This window comes from Triturus cristatus, chromosome 8 (genome assembly GCF_964204655.1).
Source record: "Triturus cristatus chromosome 8, aTriCri1.1, whole genome shotgun sequence".
In the NCBI taxonomy this organism is placed as follows: Eukaryota; Metazoa; Chordata; class Amphibia; order Caudata; family Salamandridae; genus Triturus; species Triturus cristatus.
Window position 1 is genome coordinate 163,337,618 of NC_140591.1, and position 21,601 is coordinate 163,359,218.

The 21,601-nt window shown below is 45.7% G+C and overlaps 1 protein-coding gene across 2 annotated transcripts in view; it reads left to right on the top strand.

Annotated features, from left to right (window-relative positions):
• Window positions 1-952: 952 nt before the first annotated feature.
• DSCAM (DS cell adhesion molecule) overlaps window positions 953-21,601 on the top strand; it is a 1,046,690-nt gene continuing 1,026,041 nt past the window's right edge. For both annotated transcript variants that reach the window (XM_085621230.1, XM_085621231.1), the window contains exon 1: window positions 953-1,573. In XM_085621230.1, the coding sequence (XP_085477356.1) occupies window positions 1,531-1,573 (43 nt within the window). In that variant the 5' untranslated portion in view covers window positions 953-1,530. The remainder of the gene's footprint in view (window positions 1,574-21,601) is intronic.

A 21,601-nucleotide genomic window follows, 5' to 3' on the forward strand; every position in this document is an offset into this window, starting at 1 on the left:
CATCTACCACTGTGCCCCACCATTAAACCATTGGATACCTGGCAACTGCTCGTGCCAGGCATAGCCCTTGGGAAGCATTGTCTTCTTGTGTCCAAGATACAGTGCAAGCGATCACTGCCAGCAGCTGATCGCCCCTACTGCTGGCGGCACCCATCCACAAGTCAGCAGGTGGCACAATGTCCCATTTAGGCGATTGTCCATTTCAGGAGCAACTTCATCATACATACTCGATGGACAAATGCCGGATATCCGGTGCATGCCTCCAGCCATTGAATGCCAACCTTCAAGCTGAGGCAGTCTCATGGCCGGAACTTGCCCTGCAGATCTGCATGGATGACTGTCTGCAATCACTACTTGTGCATTGGTGATTTTAGTGACCTTTGGCAACTTCTCTGAGAAACTGCAGTACAACACCAGTATATATTGAAATGCTATAATCAATATACAATGCACCGGACCCTTCTGTAGTTTTTGCGACTTACATAATTTGACGCAACAAAAATGTATAATGTCCATTTCGAAAAGGGGCAATTTACACTGCAAGCATTTAGAAGTCAAAATTGGGGTTCCTCATGATTACAATTCTCGCGACGCCCTCAATATCGTGATAGAGTGCACCGCGCCGCAAACGCTGAGTGGAGGTCATACATCGAATGTGTACGTCCTTCAAAACACCACCTTAAAAATATCTGCAGCGCTTCCAGCTGAATCACCGTGTGCACTGCGCGCCCGTACAATTGCAGCCTGACTAGAAGCAACGCAGCAGCCTCGTCGCCAATGAAGGCAGGGACGTGATGCAAAGCGCACCTGCCTTCAGTAGCATCAGCATCCCCCACAGCCGCCTGCAGAAAGTTCTGCGCGCCCACTGGACATTCTGGCAGTGATGCCTTCGCCGAAGACACCTTCTGCAGCTTTAAGACGACAGAGTGCTGCCACCGCCAGAGCCCTGTGATAGGGTTAGAGCATCCCAGTGTTCCGCTCAGAGGCAGGGAAGGTTAGCAGGGGATCAGTGTGATTAACGCTGGAGCAGAGGAAAGATGTGCCTGCCTGCCTGCCTGCTGCCTGGAAGTGGTGGATGAGGGGCTGTGCGCGCGGAGCCTGCTTCCCTGCAGACCTAGGGCTGGACCGGAACAGGGATGCTCGGATGCTTGCATTTGAGGATTTTTTCACCTGTGGACCAGCCGCTGCGAACCTGCTGGCGTCTCCTTGAGCTGACAACACACCTGGACGTGCACCACCCACCCCCGTCTTCTCTCGAGCTGCATCTCTGAAACCGGGGGGAAGAAGCCAGGGAGCAAGTGAGCAGGAGCGAAAAGGAGAAACACCTTCGTTAATTTAGGGATAACCAGAGCAGCACGGGCGTCTTGCAAGCACCAACCAGCAAAAAAAAAAAGAAAAAAATAGGGCCGGGCCCCTGTTTCTCAGTCTGCAAATTTAATGTTGCTTTTGTGAAATAGGGAAATATTAACAGTAAGGAACTGAGGGTGGCTCGCCCGGCATCCAGCTGCGACGATTGAAAGGAGCAGGGGTATGTGGATACTGGCCGCCTTCTTGCTCCAGAGCATCTTGAATGGTGAGCAACCAATTAGTTCGTGAATCGTGTCATGCCAAATGCAAAGAGGTGATGGGTGCGCGGAGGGAAGGGTGGGATGCATGTTCCGTCCCTTGAGCTCGCCGGAGAGCGGTGTGTTGGCGGTGGCGCGCGGGGTGGGGATTACACTGTAATACTGTTAACTAGTTCACCTGGCACACAGGAATCATCCCATAAGCGAATTGTAAATCTGCCTCTCGCAGGGCATTGATGGGCGACGGAAAGTGTGGCATCTGATAGAAGCAGGGCTCAGGTCTCACCAGGTCTGCACATCCTCAATACTGAGGGCATATAGGGTGTGTTCTTACCTTTTTTATTTATGTCTATGAGAAATATACTGTGACTCAGCTAATTAATAGAATCCTGAATGCCCTTTTTTCATTTGGGAAATTGATGATTTGAGGGGGGTGTCTGTGTAGAGCCAGGTAGACCTTCTCTTGAGACGCCCATTGCTCTGAGGCGGTGGCGCGACATGGTCACTGCACTCATGCACGCGCGGAATCCGCACAGACCAGCTCTGCATCATTTCTTATATAGGGTGATTTTTTTATTCATCTGCCACTGCAACTTATTGAGTAGAGGAGATGGGTTACAACGTGAAAGTGGTGGGATGAAGAGTCTACTTGTGGTTGAATATCTGTGTGTTGATGCAAGGTTGTGTGGTAGATGCTACGCTCTAGTGTGCTTTCTGTTTCATCGTTCTGGCCAGTGGGAGGAGCAGAGTATCCATTTTTTTTTTTTACTGCTTGCAGTTAATCATTTGGGTACTCTACCGTAGAGGTAATATCAGGTATCTTTCAAGACATCAACCTTATCACACAACCTGTCGATCACGCGAACGTCCAACTATGACGCATGTGGTTGGATGTGTGTGTGCAATGAGAAGAAAGAGATAGGTGGAGTGAGAGAGAACAACCTAAATGGTTCTCTTCTAAGACCCTGTCAATTATGTAAATGGTATGCCACTACTAGCATCAATGAAATTTCAACTTAAATGGATATGTAGGTCTGTGAGGATATCTGAGTGAGTGAGTGAGTGAGTGAGTGTGTGTGTCTGTTGGTGTATGCGTGTGTGCCCACAATGGGGGAAAAGAGAAAGGCAGAGAGAGAGGGAGAGGTAGAGAATTTGTCTATCAAGCTGTTACTGGCTCATCTTATATGACAACACTATGCATGTATAGAAGTGGATGACAATTTCATGTCAAATGAGGGGAGGACCGCGCTTTTCAATAGGATAGTCTCAAATACCCCCCCCCCCACCACACACTCATCACCGTGGACGCACTGATGTTACGCTGTCTCCTGATGCATGTATTGCTTAAGATGGGACGCTCTCATATTATGAAAGATGTTGTTAGCCATTCCCAATTTCTGACCACAGATGCATTCACACTCTTTGCTGCTTCTCAATTTATTTGTGCGTGTGTGAGTGTGTGAGTGTGTGCATCAATATAAATACAGTATGTTTATGTTGCTGGATAGATTACTATAAATACACTGTGCATATGTGTGTGTGTACATTACCATAAGTACATTTATAAATATGTATTTGCCTTCTCTTGAGTATAAATAGAGAATCCGTGTGCATGTATGTGTTTGTGCCTCTGCGTGCATTAATATGAACATATATATAGATACCTAGGTGCACAGCAACAAATATAAATGTATTTTCCGTCGCCATCCCTGAGTCCCTGTGCGTGGGTGCTTGACTGTGCTTGCATCAATGTACAGTTACCAGTGCACATACAAATACGTATGTCCTTACTGATGAGAATAAATATATTGCAGTGTGAGTATATGTGCTTGTGCGCATCTTAACAAGTATATGGTTCAATATTAACATATGTACACATGAGTAAGTGTATGGTCAGAAATATAAATAGATTGAATAGGTATTTTTGGATGAATATAAACACACACATATATTTATGTATGTATGTATGTATATATATATATATATATATATATATATATATATATATATATATATATACATATATATATTTGTATAGTTATTGGTTGTGTGTGTGCCCGCTCCCATGTACACACATTTCACCAATAACCAGTTTTAATATTGGTATCCTACAGTCTGGCCACAGTGACCCACTTTAACTGTGACAAAGAGAAATATTCAGGGCACCTCAAAGAGGGAGTTCAGGCAGGGAGTAGAAACGGAGCTCTGGGGGAGGGAAGGGCAGAAAGTATGTTTTTTTTTACCCTAGAAGCTAGAAATAACTGAAGGGCCCTGGCTGGGTCATGCCCACCGCAGGATGAGGGGCCCTCCCTTCAGTTTATGGTCTGTGGGAAGAGGAGAGGCATTGGCAGGCAAGGCGAAGGCCCGGAGGGTGCAGGAAACATGTTCGGGGGAGTGTGGCATTACAGGGGTACATATTCTGCACCCAGCTGCTCGTGAGGGCTCTGGGGTCCCTTCTGAAAGCAGAGCCCTGAGCACAGCTCTGCTCTGGGACACGCAAACAGGTGAGGGGATCCGGCAGAGCCGCTGCTTCGACTGCTCCCCCCGTCCCCCAAGAGCCCCTCCCTCGGTGAGGGGTTCTCTGCGGGGTTAGTGGGGGGTGGGGGGGAGGGGGTCTGAGCAGGCGGCCATTTATATGGCGGGTGAAACTTGGACCTGGCGCTCTGAGAGGCATGGCGGCGGGTTTAAAGGCGTTATTAATGAGCGGCGGCATTACTCACAAAGACACGTCGAATATTTCATTCCGGCCTCAATAATGGACCGATCCAAGGCCAATTATAGAACCTGGGCTAATGATAAAATGCTGTAGTACCGGCCGCACCGCCTACATCTATCTATCTATCTATCTATCTATCTATCTATCTATCTATCTATCTATCTATCTATCTATCTATCTATCTATCTATCTATCTATCTATCTATCTATCTATCTATCTATCTATCTATCTGTCTGTCTGTCTGTCTGTCTGTCTGTCTGTCTGTCTGTCTGTCTGTCTGTCTGTCTGTCTGTCTGTCTGTCTGTCTGTCTGTCTGTCTGTCTGTCTGCCTGCCTGCCTGCCTGCCTGCCTGCCTGCCTGCCTGCCAGTCTGCTTGCCTGCCAGTCTGTCAGTCTTTCTGTCAGCCCTATCTACCTATGAAACAATATCTAACTATATAACCCTAGCTATCGACCTATACACATTGGCCTGTCTCTCCGTCCGCCCGTCTGTCGGTCTTTCTATCACGTCTCAGTTAACAGTTCTGCACAGGGATACACCCACTGATTTGAGAACTCGGAAGGAAGGGCGTCACACGCTCACTTAGACCGCCAACCCATCATTACAGCTATAACCACATGGACGTATCACCTAATAAACAGTACAACAGCTGCACTCAACAAAGCAACACATGAATCCAACAACACTCCTCAACACCGGAACACCACGCAAAGGAACACCAAAGAGCTGAACCGCACAACTGAACACCACGGTAAAATACTACAACCAGCACGTCCCCAAACACGACAGAAAAGAACAATATAAATAAATTAACAAAACAAATACAGTAACACAATAACACACTGCGCCAGAAACATAGCATGACACCACAACAAAAGACTAACAACGCATCAAAATGTTGTAAATCACATCAACACAACACAACAAGTGAAAACCACTTAACAGCAACAAAATCTTTCCACAACCCACCCACCTCCCACACTTTGACCTTTATCAAATGGGCATCAGCTGTTCCGTGGTAGGTGCAATGTGAGCATGTGCACCTTTGGTGGTTTAATCTATGAAGTATGAACCTATCCTATGTGTGTGCAGTTGAAAAGTGTGAGTGTGCACAGAATCTCTGAGTGTCCCAGTGACACACATATTGTCACATGTATATCACCGATGAAGAGGCCAGCAACACCCACGGCAGAAGAATGGTTTGCTACCATTGAAAAATAATGTATTTCAAATAGTATACTCATGTTTTGTATAACGGATTCCACTAAAGAGTATTAAACATGGAAGGTATATGTACTAAAATGCAGATTCACATATAATAATGCAAATGTATATATGCATATAATGCGCACGCACGCATGCACAATCACCGATAAACACACCCGTACGTGAGACCCTACATGCCAGGCGGCCCCTGCGCTTCGCTAGGTTGAAGCTGCGGGTATGCACACTCACAGACACACACACATGAACATGAGACACTACGTGCCAGGTGTCCCCTACGCTTCCCTAGGTTGAAGCTGCGGGTATGCACACTCACAGACACACACACACCTACGTGAGACCCTACATGGCAGGCGGCCCCTGTGTTCCATTGAAGCCGCGGGTATGCACACTCACAGACACACACACGTACGTGAGACCCTACATGGCAGGCGGCCCCTGTGCTCCATTGAAGCCGCGGGTATGCACACTCACAGACACACACACACGTACGTGAGACCCTACATGGCAGGCGGCAGGCGGCCCCTGTGTTCCATTGAAGCTGCGGGTATGCACACTCACAGACACACACACACACCTACGTGAGACCCTACATGGCAGGCGGCCACTGTGCTCCATTGAAGCTGCGGGTATGCACACTCACAGACACACACACACACACCTACGTGAGACCCTACATGGCAGGCGGCCCCTGTGCTCCATTGAAGCTGCGGGTATGCACACTCTCAATGAGAAACAGGCTTTATTGACTCAGTGGTTCAGAGGCGAGGCCCAGTATCACACCACATTCTAAGCCTGCGCCGATTTAAATGTGCGTGCGTGAGCTAAAGACGGGCGTCCGTCAAAGACCTCTAATAATGGCTGTTGTGACGCTGTGAGGTTTGTCGGCGGGTGTGCATGACGTGTGTTAAGAGTAACGAAACCTAGACCGAGCAACCTCACTGACGCGATGAGCTATGGGAGGCCCTGCAGTGTACAAGACACACAGACGTATGGTCACATGGAAACACACACGCAGCATCCACACAAATACACACACGCACACATACATACATCTACACAAATACGTACACATGCATGCACATGAACACAAACATACACAGACTGAGACACACCCGCACATAAACACAATGAAATGCGGCTTACACACACATGCTGACATAGACACACTTAAAAAGAAATTTAACGCATAGACACATAAACAACAGTTTGCAGGTACACATACATGCTCGCACACAAGTATTCACAATACGTACATATGCTGATACAAAGTGTATCCATCTACACACACACACAGACAGGCACACGCACACACACAGCGACCGAGAATAGTACAGTGTGTTGGTCAGGTGTGACCGTCAGATATCTTGTGTTACCTTCACCACACAGCAAGCCCTACTGTGGTGAATCTCTGTGCAGCCTCTTTTCACTGACACACCCCTTATGTAGACCGGGCTCGCGGTGTCCCTTGCAGTTGTGTGCATGGGGCCTTCTGAATCGGCTGTTCGCACATATAAATTGCCTGTCGGTGAGCGGCGGAGGCGCCGCGTGCCACCTGCCTTTCAGCACCGTCTGGGGGGGACAGCGCTCTATTTCCATAGCACGCGGACACACGAATAACAAACAAGCAGAGGAAGGAAGGGGGACCTGGGAACGTGCAGGGCCTATTTGCATCAGCATCTGCGTGGCAAAACCTTACTAGGTGACAGGCACGCCTTATTCAAATATAATCGGTGGGACATAAAACAAAGTGTACCGACGGGGGGGGGTGGGGGGGGGGAGAGGGGAGGCTTCAGAAACGACATATTACAGCCACCTGCAATGCAACAAGGTCATCGTGTTTATAAAAACGACTGCTGATCACTGTTGAGTGAGTATTTTCACCTGTACAGAGATCTATGGGAAAGCAAGATTCATTTGCAGATCACTGTTTCCATCATATCTTTGTGAATACTGACAGCCCACTGCCTTCCAATTGGCCATGATGAATGTTAAATGTGTGTCATATTTTACTGTGCTTGCTATGTACACTTCCGTCGCAGTGTTGAGTGACATCCTATGCAAAGTCGGTTGTATCAACACGCCTACGAGGTCAACCACACCTGCTGCACTTACAAAAACACACACACATTTGAAAGCAGATTCAATAGGATCTAATTAAAAGGGGGAAACAGAAAACAAGCATTGCACATCCAACACTACCAACCTTACTCGCTAAGCAACGAGGCATCGAACATAAAAAGGGTCACATGTTTATTAAGCCACGTAATCAAAAATAAAAACACAGGGATCAGACACTAGTACTTGGGACATGTCCATTGTGGTAGGGCTGGCGACAGCATATTGACACAACAGCACCTCAAAAATACAACAAACAGACCAATGAACTGCACACCATCCGTTAATGTTTTTTTTTGCATATTGGGAATGATCGTTTTAGAGGGCGAGAAGGCCTTTGACCTCAGAGGTGCTATCGTGTGTTGTTGAACGCCACGGTGTGCCTCCGTGTGATAAAAGAAGCGCAGGGGCTCAGGTGTAGCGATGAATAACAAGGCCTCCTGGGATTTGGCGTCCATGTTGTGCTGCAGTATTAGGGAGTGTACGGTGGGGGACTGAAACCTCGGATTAAGAAGAGTCGCAAGGAATGTTCGAGCAACAATTTTCAAAGCTGTCGATTTTTGTTCCACACCACGATGAATTTTGAGTTTTTTAGCTTGTGCCTTTAGTTTGGATATTAAACTGAGGGTGATTGATTTCCTTGCTGTATTTTTTTAATGCCACGTTATTTCATTTGATGCCGAAATACATACGTGATGAATTAGAACTGCCTGTCCCTGGCTACAGAATGTTATCTTGAAATGGCCTCTTTACTCGACAGGGTTCATGTGCACTGGTAGAAACTTCGTCGCCATTTTCGATCATTCTAGCAGGTTCCAGGTTTTACTGCATCTCCACCGCAGGCAGCCTGGTCAGTTTATAATATCAAAAACACAATGCATTGATCTAGAACCGATCATAAAGATCCGCATGTTTCCTTAGGGCCCTGAGGTGCCCATCCCACATCACATTTGACAAATGATCAACAGAAAATCGGATTAATTTGCTATTCACGTCTCAAGGTAACCTCGAATCTAAACTTAGCTTGCTGTTTCGGTATAGTTGTATCAATATATATATGTATATGTATGTATGTATGTGTATATATATATATATATATATATATATATATATATATATATATATATATATATATATATATATATATATATATATATATATATGTATATGTATATATGTGTATATATATATATAGTTTATATTTAGTTTGTGCCAGAATAGAAGGTTTCTAGACGTAACTATCTAATTTTTCTTGTGTGTTTCAGTTAGTATTAGTGATTCTCAAGATTTTTTTTAAATGATTTAAAAAAAACACACACTGCTCGATTAAACAATTGTATCTTAAATTAAAGCGCGTGAAAGGGAAAGCGTAATGTTACATACAAAGTGTCAAATACACCTTGTTAGTTCATGATCCTAATGTATTCAATGCCTCTGAAATGTGCCAAGTTTAGAGTGCCAGGGTATGCACCCTACTCTCACCGTCGAGGTGACGTGGGAGTTGGAAAGTGCCCGAATGGCCTTCTTAGTGTCAGGGGCGTAACACAGGCCCCCGCAGCCCCCGCGGTGCGGGGGGGCCCCCAAGCTCCAGGGGGCCCCTTCAGCACAGCACTCTGGCTGCAGGGCTCCTGATTGAGCCCGAGGCCCCCTCAAGGTTTGTAATTGTTACCCAGTGGGTGTGTGTGTGAGGGAGCGTCGATGTGTGCTTGTGTGGCGATTGTGATAACCTTTATAAGCCCTCAAATCAGCATAATGGATTTACCACTTGTCTCCAAACGGTGGTGTGTGAGTTGCATTGCACATTGCGCACCGCGTTTATCATTAAAGTTTTTGCCGCTCATGTTGTTCAAACGTCAGGTAACCTGCGGTACTCAGATTGTGCGTGCTCGCAGAAGGCCGCACACAATTGGAAGGGTTTGTGCAGATTTCCAGGCGGCAAAAGGACGGCGAAAGGACGAGATAACATGAAAGCCACGCTTTATGCGACAGCTCATAGCTGCTGACAAAGCCAGAACATGAAGTGTGATCATCTGAAGAGATCGTGCTCTTTGACTCTTTCAAGTATCAGAACTGAAGGGACCCTCCTCCTGGAAGTGACATTCTGCACACGTAAACCATACATAAATCATCACCTCTCTCCATGGGCGTAACAAAGGCCCACGCGTTCCGGGGGGGCCCCTGCTCTCCAGGGGCCCCCGGCCCTCACTTACGTCTTTATCATGAATTGATGGTCATGGTGCGCGGTGTGCAGTACGCACGGCACCTCTAATAAACAACTGCTGCACACGCGCGCCACGTGCCCCTGAGGCTCTTAATAAATGGTGAGGTTCTTTAGAATAAATGATGGGTCTGGGTGCGCGCAGTTGCTTCCGCAACGCGTGTGCGCGTTCTTCAGGGTGGGGCAGGGCTGTTGACCAATCATGCCCTGATTTACATTTTTGTTCTGACGCGCATTGAGCGCGCGCGCAATTAAAAGTGCGCGTGAGGCATCTCAAGAAGACCCAGCCACGCAGCCGCTCCTACTGTCGGAAGTCCGTCACCGGCGGCCATAATTGAGCTTAATTTATTAGCTCCCTGCCCCCTGCCTGGCTATCCTTGCCCTGCTGCCTACCCGTCCTGCTCGTGCCTAAATGAAGAAGCTGCAGGCTAGGCCCAGCCCTCCGGTCAGGTGAGTCAGTCTGCGCTGCGTCCGAGGCTGAGCCTAGTAGCAGGAGTGTCCGTGGCGTGGGTGGTGGCGAGGACCGTGGGACTGAGTCTCAGTGGGTGGTGGGGGCTGTTAATGCCCCCTGAGACTGTCCTTGTGAGCGGGTGGCTCGAGAATTGCGTTACAGAATATGTCAGGAAGCAACTTAAGTCATGGTTCCTGCCCCCAAAAGAGTGTTGCAGCAGTCATATTAGTGTCTGAGCCTACACGGGTGCAACGGCGATTGCATTCCAATCCCTGGAACAACACTATATCACAATCCGGAGAGGCACAGATAAGATAGATGCACCTTGCACCTCCCAGCTTCCCCCGCTCATAAACCTGCCCATTCTGCGAGGTTTTAATAGCAGGTTTGACGTTCTCAGCAGTGATGCACAAAGTGCATGGAGAGAATACGCTTTTGGATTTCTTTTTTAACAAAAAACACGTCTAACAATTCTCGTGGAAATAGGATGCTGGGAATTAAAAAAGAATAAAGGCAGGCAATCAGCACCCGCAGCATCTACTGCCAAATTACCTAAACTAAGAAAAAAAGGTAAAATCATCTTGAAAATATAAATCCATTTCTAATACTATTGTGACTTTGGTACATCACGGAGCTTTTTAGTGAAAATACAATGGGAAACAGTTGTACGAAATAAGATTTGTTTAAAATACAATTGGGATATATTTTCTTTGGAAAACTATGACCAGGGTACCATATCATGTACTTCAACATGTTCCAGTTAAGTCAAGGAAGTGCACATACTTTGTCAACACGCAACATACTGGTCTGAAGCATGAACACCTGCGCCTTTGCATAAACTTGTGTGCACACTTCAGTTTGCACAGTCGCAGCAGCGTTTCTGTGATCTGTTTACCCGATCCTACTTTGCACACATATACCCCCTGTTCTGATTTGTCAGGTGTGCAGATTGGTATTTCTTTTTAGCAGTTATTGCACATTGTATAAAGCTTTGCCTATGTGAGAATGCTAAAAAGAAACATGTTTTTCAATAATTCAAAGCAGTGCTTGTTTTTTTCTTATTCCCAGATAGAATCAACTGCATATAGGGTCACCCACTGATAAAATATGAGCAAATGTGCAAATCAAAACAGAATGCATGTACACAAACTGATGATTAGGCTTGCAAAAACACAGAACGGCCACTGGCTGTGTGCTTAAACAGATGTGTATATTTCCATTTTTGTAAGGGTGTGAGACGTTTATGATACGGTCCATGCATGTCTCACAAACACCAGGTACTACACTCAGGAGGAGATAGACAAACTAGCTGGGCAGTTTGGGAAGAATCGAGTCATATGGTGGAGGCACACTGTGCTTTGGAACAAGGGAGACTGCTTTGAGTACCTAAAGAACATCACAAAACCCTTATAAAGATAGTGTATGCCAGTGCATTGCACTGAGCACGCTGCTAAAACCTGGGCCACTGGAATTATGCAATTTTGTGGCTGCTGCATTTTCTGCATAGTTATGGAATTGCCGCATTTGCAACATAATCCACTATCTACTGCAGAGTTTAACTAAAAAGATTTGGTTCTGTCTCAAACGGGTCAAAAGTTGCTAAAAATGCAGCAACTCGTGTTGCAGCTCAGTGGAAGGCCTTTCACAAAGGTTGACTGGTCATGCTTCTGTTGCTGTCTGCTGTATTTGAGTGTCAGAACACGGTAGTAGCAGGCTCCAGTGTTGGGGGCCTCTGAATGAGAGACTGACTGAGAGGGTGCATGAAGTCTTATTATTCCAGGTGTTAAAAGTGTCGCAGATGGGACCAGGGTCCAGGCCACGCCAAAAAACTGGAGTGAGTAGCATTGTAGGCCCCAGCCTGGTTCTTCTACCAGCTCCGCCAGCAGAGAAGAGTAGTGGCTGCCTTAAGGGGCCTACACAGTAGAGCTAGCCTACAAGATGGTTAAGGTCCCCAATATAAATTCTAGAATTGACAGGGTAGGGATCAAGGTGCGGAAAATAGAACCAAAGTGCACAACTGCTTCCAACACACACAAATGGAACACAGACAATTGACTTTGCCTGAATGATGCACAAGCTGAGATGCTGCTCATTGGCCATGTAAAGCAGACTCTTGAAAACAATCTAGCCTCTGTCGCTTACTTACCCCTGTAATTAAGTTAGAAATCTGGCAGCCATCTTCGACTCTCAATTCTCTTTCACCATTCAGGTTAACTCAATGAATAAAAAGATTGTTTCCCACTTCCCATGCCTCCGTGGATGCCTCCATTACTGCAAACTGAAGGCCAAATCACCTTCATCATAGTAGCGTCCCTCTCACATTTCAACGACTGTAGTTCAGTTCCATTGTACTCCCAGATAAATCCTACTAAAAACAACAATGAGCCCATAACTTGGTCGCATTATTCGGTCCGATGAGTGTGTCATAAAAACATTAAAATAATTAAATATGTCGCTACCCATTTGGGTACTGTTAGCTAAGTTCCAGGTATTTATTCTATGCAAATGCAACAAAGGTGATCAGATATGGTGGCCCGTAATGGGGTCTGCTACAGATACCACCAGCATGTATCTACTCTTGGATTTGAGGCAGGTCTGGGCAGAGTCCATCAGGAAAAGTATATCAGGCAAAAATACCTATCATGCCTTTGATATCAAAATAATATGACATGAACTCTGCTGGTATCACTGGAATGCCCCCACGAGAGGATGTTATTAAATTTAAGATTCATAAATACAAGCACTGGTAAATCCAATTGGTCGCGCCCTTGGGACCTTTTGGCTTAGCCTTTTGCTTTTGGCGGTCCTATACAGCATCAGGATGCCTGGCAGCATTGTCAAAATGAAGAAAAAAAAAGGCGAGATGCCAGTCCCATCATTCCAATCCAGTACCCATGCATTACAAAGTACGTACATGCCAGCGGAATGGAAAAGGCACCATTTTAATTTTTTTAAGTACTGATCCAAGACTGAGGACACTAATTGGGTTGGTAAATGAAAAAAAATATTTTTTAACATGAAAGCACCATTTAAATAAAAGTAACTAAGGACTGGGTAGAGGGATTTCTTGTCTCTGTGCACTATGTCTGTGTGACATAAAGCGTGCTCTGACACGATACATGAGATTATGGAGAGATGAGATGCACCGATGGAGGGAGGTAGTGATGGAATCCATGTAGAAGCATGTAATGGGCAGTGGGGCAGGGTACCAACAAAGATTGCCATACTGGGTGCCTGTAATGTGAAATCCAGCCCTGGGATTTTGTGTGATCTGCCCTGAATTCAAAAAGTGAGGCACAGTGCCAATCACCCAGCCACATTTTATTTTCCATGGTGCAGAGTCCCCTGGCTTACGTCTTTACTTAGATCATTATGAACTCTCCAAACTGCGTTTTTTCCATGTTCATTTAAATGGTCTAAACAGACGAAAATAATATACAGATACCAAAAACCACATATTGAAATGGAACCTAGGCACGCCCCATAAGGTGAATTGGAACCATAGGTAAAATAAAAAGAAATTATCTTTAAAAAGCATATTGGATCCTCCAGGTATCTCTAAAACCTATATATGATAACTCTGAAAGCTACAAGATTTAAAAAAATGCTTCTTTAATGCATAACCCAAATGCACCTGATAGCACACTGAGGTTGTATATTTCATCACATTTTATGATATGTACCTGGCAAGTTTGACATAGTGGTGTGTACGTTTTCACATACACCCACACTCTCCTGCCATCATATGAGAAACCTTAGCTGGTTCTAGCTTTTTATCCAAGATAAATGTGCATTCTGGAACTAGTAGTTTTGAGTTTAGCTTTTAAACATGGGATCAGAAATCCTTGTTTGCACCGTGCTTTTGGATAAAATGCCAGGAATGACTGACGGTGTCACACGTGACATGTTGGCACCTGTGCACACCTATCCCTCCATACTTCATCACTTTTTGTCACATTGGCTTGCTCTGCTGCTGTGGTGTTCTACCTGTTTGGGTGAGAGATCCTTACACAGCTGCTGTCACTACAGTACCTCTCTAATGAAGGTGGCTGTCATTGCTTGGAGTTTTCCATGGTGTGCCACTCTTGTGAGGGATATTTGCAGAACTCTTGTTTCCTGGGCTGTATCTGTTTCTTGGGGGAGACCTCTACAGCTGCTGCTCATATTTTTCATGTTTAGTGCGAGAGAAGCTTTCACATCTGCTACCCATGCTGGACTTGTCTTGCTAGAGAAGCTTGCACTGATGCTCACAGTAACGCACTGATGTGATAGCAATTTGAATGCTGATGTCCATGCTGTACCTTTTCTATGCCAGGAAAGTTTGCAGTGCTGTTGCTCGTGGTGTCTGTTCTTTGTGTGAAGGAAGCTTGCACAGAAGTTGCCTCAGCTATGCCTATTTTGCATCAGGAAAGCTTGTAGTACATTGCTGTGCTATTTCTCTTTTGTGTGAAGAAAACGTACTCCGGTACTGCTTGTGCATAACCTGCATGAGGACATTTTCTCTCCTTTGCAATGCTGCCACCCCTATAGTACCTGCTGTGGGTGTGTGAATGAAGATTGCACTGCACAAGTGTAAAATATGGAAATAAAGAGGTTAAGGAGTAAGGGAAGCTGAAGTTGAGTGAGCTGAAAGGAAAATTCTGAGTAATAAAAGACAGAAACAAGAAGTAAGTAGGTGCATGGGAATGAGGGAGGTATCTATGAAGGAAACAAGTGTGATAGGGGTTTGGAAATGAACAAAAGGGTAAAGATGAAGATAGTTTTGAAACTGAGGATGCAGAAGCAAGAAGATCAGAGACCGTGCTGACAGTAGCATTGAGAGGTGATTGTGAGACAATGAGGAGAATAAAGTGGAAAGTAAGAGTTTAACTGAAGAGAGATATTTAGTGGGCAAAGGTAAAATTAAATGTAAGAGGGAGGGGTGGTATAGATATGGGAGAATGTGATGTGTGCAAGTTGAAGGTAAATATGAGGAGGGAGAGGCGAATGAGCTTAGGATGGCAGTAAAACCGGGAGAGATAGGGGTGAGTGTGAAACGTTAGAGGTATAGTTTAGAGAATGAGAGAATCAGAGTTGAAGGTAAGCAGCAAATTGGAAGAGATAGTGTACTAATGAGAGACTGAGGTGCAAATAAACCCAGGAGAAATAGAGCAGAGGGAGAAATTGTCAGAACAAGTACCGTAAGTGTGAGGGATCATGACAGCAGCATGATAATGAAGAAAATAATCTTGTGTTTGAAGAGGAAACTCCAAACAGTTTATGAAACCGGAGGACAGAAGTGGAATAAAGAGAGCTGGCAGAGAGAAGAGAACCGGAAGCATGGAGTAGGGTAACTGGGAATGCTAGAGATAAGAACGACAAAGGTAAATGACATCAGTGCTAGTGGGAGGGAGGCCTAAATATGCTGGAAAGGGGTAAAAGTGCTTGAAGAATAAGAGATCAGGTGAACTGTTCAAAGCAGAAATGGTTATGAAAGAATGAGGGCTAAAGATGAGTGGCTGACCGGAAAGGATTGATCAAGAAATGTGAGACATTAACATGGTCCATTGGTGCACTGCAAATGGAATTTTCAGTAGCACAAAGGCACCACTTTTGCTCACTACTAACTTTGAAATGCTCGTAGCCCTTTGACTGTGCCCTGGAATCCCTTCATACCACCAATCATGTCCCCTTTTTCACTTAGAGCTTCATTTTGTAAATCAATAACACCAAAAAACAGTTTTTATATACCCTGTCTCCCTGACTGCAGAACTTGTTGATTTCCTTGAAGCCATTTGTATCCGTGAAAACCCTGCTGCTAGCTTTGAGGTAGGTTATGAGGGTCAGGTGCTTTAAACCAGCGGGTGGTAGAGTGATCGAATAAGGGGGCCCCCTAGCAGTACTTTGCAGGGGGGCCCCCTAAGGTTTCGTTACGCCACTGCTTAGTGTGGTACGTATTTATGACGTTGCAGCCAGCTCGCGAGGCTGCCACGCACGAGGGAGGTCATGGAGGGTGACGCCAAACATAATGCTTTTATTTTGTACACAACATCAGCACCAACTAGCGGCAGAAGGGGGAATTGCAACGGTAATGGGTTCCAGTGCAGCTGTTTAATTTTTGACAACAATAAGCAATGTGGGCTTCTTTGTCTTTGTAATAAAGAAATACAGAACGTGGTTTGAAGCGTGGGTGTAACTCCTCAGCTCTGACTGATTAGTACCGCACCAGCATGTTGGGTGAGCAAGTAGTGAGGACAGAGAACACTGAGCTGTATGAAGATGTATTTATTTTGTGTTGTAGGTGGTTTAATCCACAACTAACGGTGTACCCGTGCTGTGTAGACAAGGACACACATACTGCAAGACAGGGTATACATTAAGTCCAAAATGTCCAGGATGGCTGGACGAGTGCCTTATCAATGCCCACTTTTCAGGATTTCTCAATGAAATTTATGATATAGCGACTTCCTGTGTGATGTTTGAAACCCCTGCACTACATTGAGTTCTCTGTTACCTCTGTCATATCTAGAACAATGCATTTCAAGGCCTGTCACTGGTGATGGCTTCGGGTTATTGGAACTGAAAGGCACATCCCTTTTTCTATGTGCTTAGGAGGAGCGAAGCTACCAATAGTGGGGCACTGGAGCATAAGGAGGCATAAGGGGTGATAGGCATACCTTACTCTAGTAGGTGGTAGTGTTTCACTACAGAATCAGGTGTTGTGGGGGCCCATTCTCCTCGTTTTTATAACAACCTATTGCTATGATGCATCTTCAATCAATCAAGCTTTATTTCGACATGTAATGTCATAAAAGCACAGTACTTTAAAAAAACACGAATACATAAGAAAACAGTACATTTAAAACATGTCGTAAAAGAGATCTAAAATACATTGTGAACAATAAATATTTAAAAAAAAATTAAACTTAACAGCTTTGGTATAAAAAGAGAAATTATCTGGGACAAGTCAACCTCTGCCTAATCAACCATGCCCATCCTAAGAATTTTGCCACTCCACAAATTATAGTGGTATTCGTTGTAGAATTGAGAATTCTCAGGGCAATAGAGCTGTCCCTAGTCCCAAGCAACAGGCAGACAGGCCTAAGCCACTTCGTTCTTGGGGATGCATAGGCTGGACAGACAAAGAGAAAGTGAGAGGTATTTTCGGCAACACCTAAACAGGAAGGGCAATCGGGGAGCGTTTTGTGCGGAGGATTCCACTTGCTGGTACAATCGCGGAGGGGAAGGGTCCCGAATCTAAACTGGGTAAAGAGCGTCCTGTCTCTGGGCTTAGAAATAAAGTCCAGATATGGTTCTAAGAAAGGAAGAAGCTTATGTTGATAAAATGCCTCTGTAAGCCTACCATGGTTAGGGTCGCTGAGAATCCGGGCATCGATCCACGCCCAATATGCTTTCTTAACTGTATCCTTAGACAACGGTATCCCCGGAACAAAGTCAGATGCGAGACCTATTGCGACCAGGAGCTTCTTGATTTTTGTCAGCCACTCGATCTTGTAGGCTCCCGGTAGGTTCATGACCTCCCTGAGACCATCAGCGTAATTAGAGAGCTCAGGGGTACGCCACAACCGCGCCCATTGTAACAAAGGACGAAGGGTGGCTAGGTCTCTGGTGGAGCGCCTTCCGAGATCACTTAATAGAGGACCAGTCGGTGTGCCCCTCGGGAGTGATAGAAGGTCTCTAAAAAATTTGTTCTCGTTGGATACTAGGGTGTCTACGCAGCAAAAGCCCCATAGTTCTGCGCCGTATAGGGCGCTACCTATCGCCTTTGCAGCATAGATATCCAAAGCTGGTGCGATGGGTTTGGTGGTAGAGGCACGAAATTCCTTCCCCAGGCTACCTGTGACCCGCCTATGATTAATTGTCATTTTGTCAATATGGGGCTGCCACTTAAGCCTATCAGTAATCCTAATCCCCAAGTAGTCAAACTCCTTAACTCGCTCAAGTGGTTTGCCATCTAGGGTAAGGGTAGACCGGAAGGATCTGGTAGGGTTGAAGTAGAGGAGTTTGGTTTTGGAGGTGTTGATGACAAGGCCTCTTAGCTCACAGAACATAAGGAAGCGATCTAAAAGCTTCTGTAGTCCTGCAGGTGTTTTTGAAATTAGAAGAGTGTCGTCCGCAAAAAGAAGGGCAGGGACTTTGACACCCGCCAATGTGGGGACGTCAGCTTCAATTTCGAGCAAGTAAGAGACTACGCCATTCACAAAAAGGGTGAAGAGCGTAGGGGCCAACACACAACCTTGGCGAACCCCTCTATTAACCGGGATCTTATCGGTTTTCTGGTCCTGAGTTCCCCATCGAATGCGTGCATAATTGTTGGTATGCATCCGGATGAGAAGATTCAGGATGTAAGGGGGGATTCCCAATTCCTCCAGAATCAGCCACAAGCGATCACGAGGGACCAAGTCAAATGCGGTCTTGAGATCTATAAACGCCAAATATAAGGCGCCCTTCCCAATAGTGACCACCTTCCAATATAATAGCTCCAGCCTAAACACTTGATCAATTGTGCTAGTACAGGCCCTAAAGCCTGCTTGGAACTGCGTCATAATGCCTTTTTCGTCTACCCAGGAGTGGATTCTCTCCAGGAGGACCCTCCCGACCAGCTTCTGTCCAGTATCTATTAAGCTGATTGGGCGATAGTTCGCTGGATCACTCCTTGAGCCCTTTTTAAAGATGGGAATTACTTCCGCCCCCTTCCAAGAATCGGGCACCGGGGAGCCGTCCAGGAGATTATTAATAAAGATTGCAAAATACGTAGCCCATCCGTCAGTATTTGCCTTAAAAAGGTCACCCGGAATGCCATCTGGCCCTGGAGCCTTTCCAGAAACAATTTTGTTAATGGCAGTCACTACCTCTTTCTTCTTGATCCTATCAAATGGAGATTGTTCAGTGGGAGAGGCTATGGACCTCTGATAGGTGCCCTGCTCCTCCTCAGGTCCCGCCCCTACATAGAGGTTCCTAAAGTGGTCAAACCATTCCCTGTCCGTAATATGGTTGGGGATTTTATCCTGGTCATACATGGAAGATTTTCTCAAGGTGGACCAGAAGAGCTCGCCGTTTTTAGAATGGCTTGCAGATTTTAGGGCATCCCAACGCTGGTCATCCCAGTCTTTTCTCGCAGTAACAAGTGCCTGTCTATAAGACTGCCTTGCTTCCCTGACCGCACCTGGAATATTAGATTTAATTGCAGCGATCAGGGTATTTTTTTTAAGTCTGCAGTCCTTGTTGAACCATTCATTTTCTGACTTAGGTACAGGTGTTTTATTTTTCCTATGGTCAAGGAACAAGGTACCAATCGAAGCGATGGTATCCTCGAAGATTTTGGTATAGCCAGGCATATCAATCGAAGCCATGGAGAGCCTGGCAGTATATTCAACAAGGATTCTACTCAGGGCAGCAAGTTTTGTATTAGACAGGACAAATTTAGACCATCTTAGGAATCTGTTGCAGTTAGAGGGATAGAGCATCTTAGTAATCATCTGCGATCCATGTGGAGGAGTTTGCTCTTGACTAAGGCAAAACTCTCTCATGCTGAGCGACAACGGGTTGTGATCGCTACAGGTTGAGGGAGTTATTATCATATCAGCAACAGATTTCCAGCCTCTTCTATCAATCAGAATGTAGTCGATTCTGCTTTGGCAGGCGACCCTATTGAAGGTGTTAGCACCCCCCAGGTCGGAGGCTGTACGCCCATTTGCAGCTCTTAGACCAAATTCTAAGGCCAATGCATTTAGCTGAATCACGACCGGGGACCATCTCTTTACAGGGTTGAGCGATAATAAAGGAATGCCCCATCTAGCATCCTCGTCGTGAGTTCCCAAAATATCATCAATGGCCAGTGGTTCAAAAGAACAGTTGAGATCACCAGCCACTAATAAGAGAGAATCAGGAGGGCAGGTAGAGAGCATACCTGAAAGTGATGTGATAATGGGGGACTTAGCACCCCCATGTGTACCACGAGCATAGACATTAAAGACTTCCCACGAATGGCCATTCTTTAGACCCTTGATGGAGAGTCTCATTATGTCTGACGTGGAACAACTATTGTGTGTAATCTTAAGATTAAGGTGTGCCCTAACCCAAACCGTGAGTCCTCCGGAAGGACGGCCTCGCCCAATTGTGGTAGCTGGCTCAAAAAAGCAACAATACCCTGTCTTATACAGTGGCTCCACACTCCAAGTTTCCTGGAATATGCATATATCATGTTCCTCAATTAGGTCATTCCAATCTGGAAGGGTAAGCTTGTTACGCAAGCCTGCCACGTTCCAGGAAAGAAGCTTAGCATATCCAAGAGATTTTTCCTGGGTGGTAGAAGTACTTGGGAGGTGGTCTAGGTGGCTGGGAGTATGCCTCCTTGGTAGATCCGTTACAATAGATGGGACGTTGGCTGAAAATGCTAATGGAGTAATGGGACCTGGTACAGGAGAGCCGGGGCGACTCAGGGGAGTAGATGGAATATCTCCATTGCCCTGCAGTCAGTCAACAGCCTCTAAACAGCCATACCGATTTTCCATGGAGACAGGATCTAACATCGGTGGGCGTAAAGGCTTGCTCAACTGAGAGGTACCTCTCCTGGTCCGCTGGACATGTGTCCATTCATCCAAAAAGTGACCAGGGGGATAAAAATAGGTCAGAGGTAAGGCTCTAATGAGTGAACCTGTGCTAGGGTATCTCCAATTACAAATGTAGTCAACGATTTGAGGGTCATTAAAGTTAATTAGAATGCAGTCCCCCTTTATGTTTTTTGCCAGGTGACCCACCCATGGGACCCTTCTCACTGTAAGTATTCTGCTGCTTTTAAACAATGGCAACGGTCTATTTCTGTTGAGCCAGTGTATCACCCTATTCCTAAGGGTTGTGGGAGACTCAGATTCGTTTTCACCCTGTTCTGGAACCCCTGCCAGAATAACAACATATGGAGCTGTTTCAGGTGGTAAATTGGGGATATTTGCCCTATTTGGAGACCTGGGTAGTGAGGTCCTAGGAGCCTCTTTTGGGTAGGTAGTACTAGGGTGTCTAGGATTTCTATGGGCAGTAACCGAAAAGGACTCTTTGACAGCAGGAACTGGTTGACTTTGTTTGGGGACTGAGGGGTGAGTTTGAGGGGCCACCATGTCTTTATCTACTCTAGTGTTAGCCGGGGCATTCAGTGCCCCTGTTCTGAGACTAACATTGTGAATATTGGGCAGGGACCCAAGACTGCATTCAATTCTGGAGAGCTGCTGTTCGATTTTAAGAATTCTATTCTCCACAGGATGAAGCAGGAGTCTGATAGCCTCAACAATTTCGTGAATGTTTGGTGGATCTG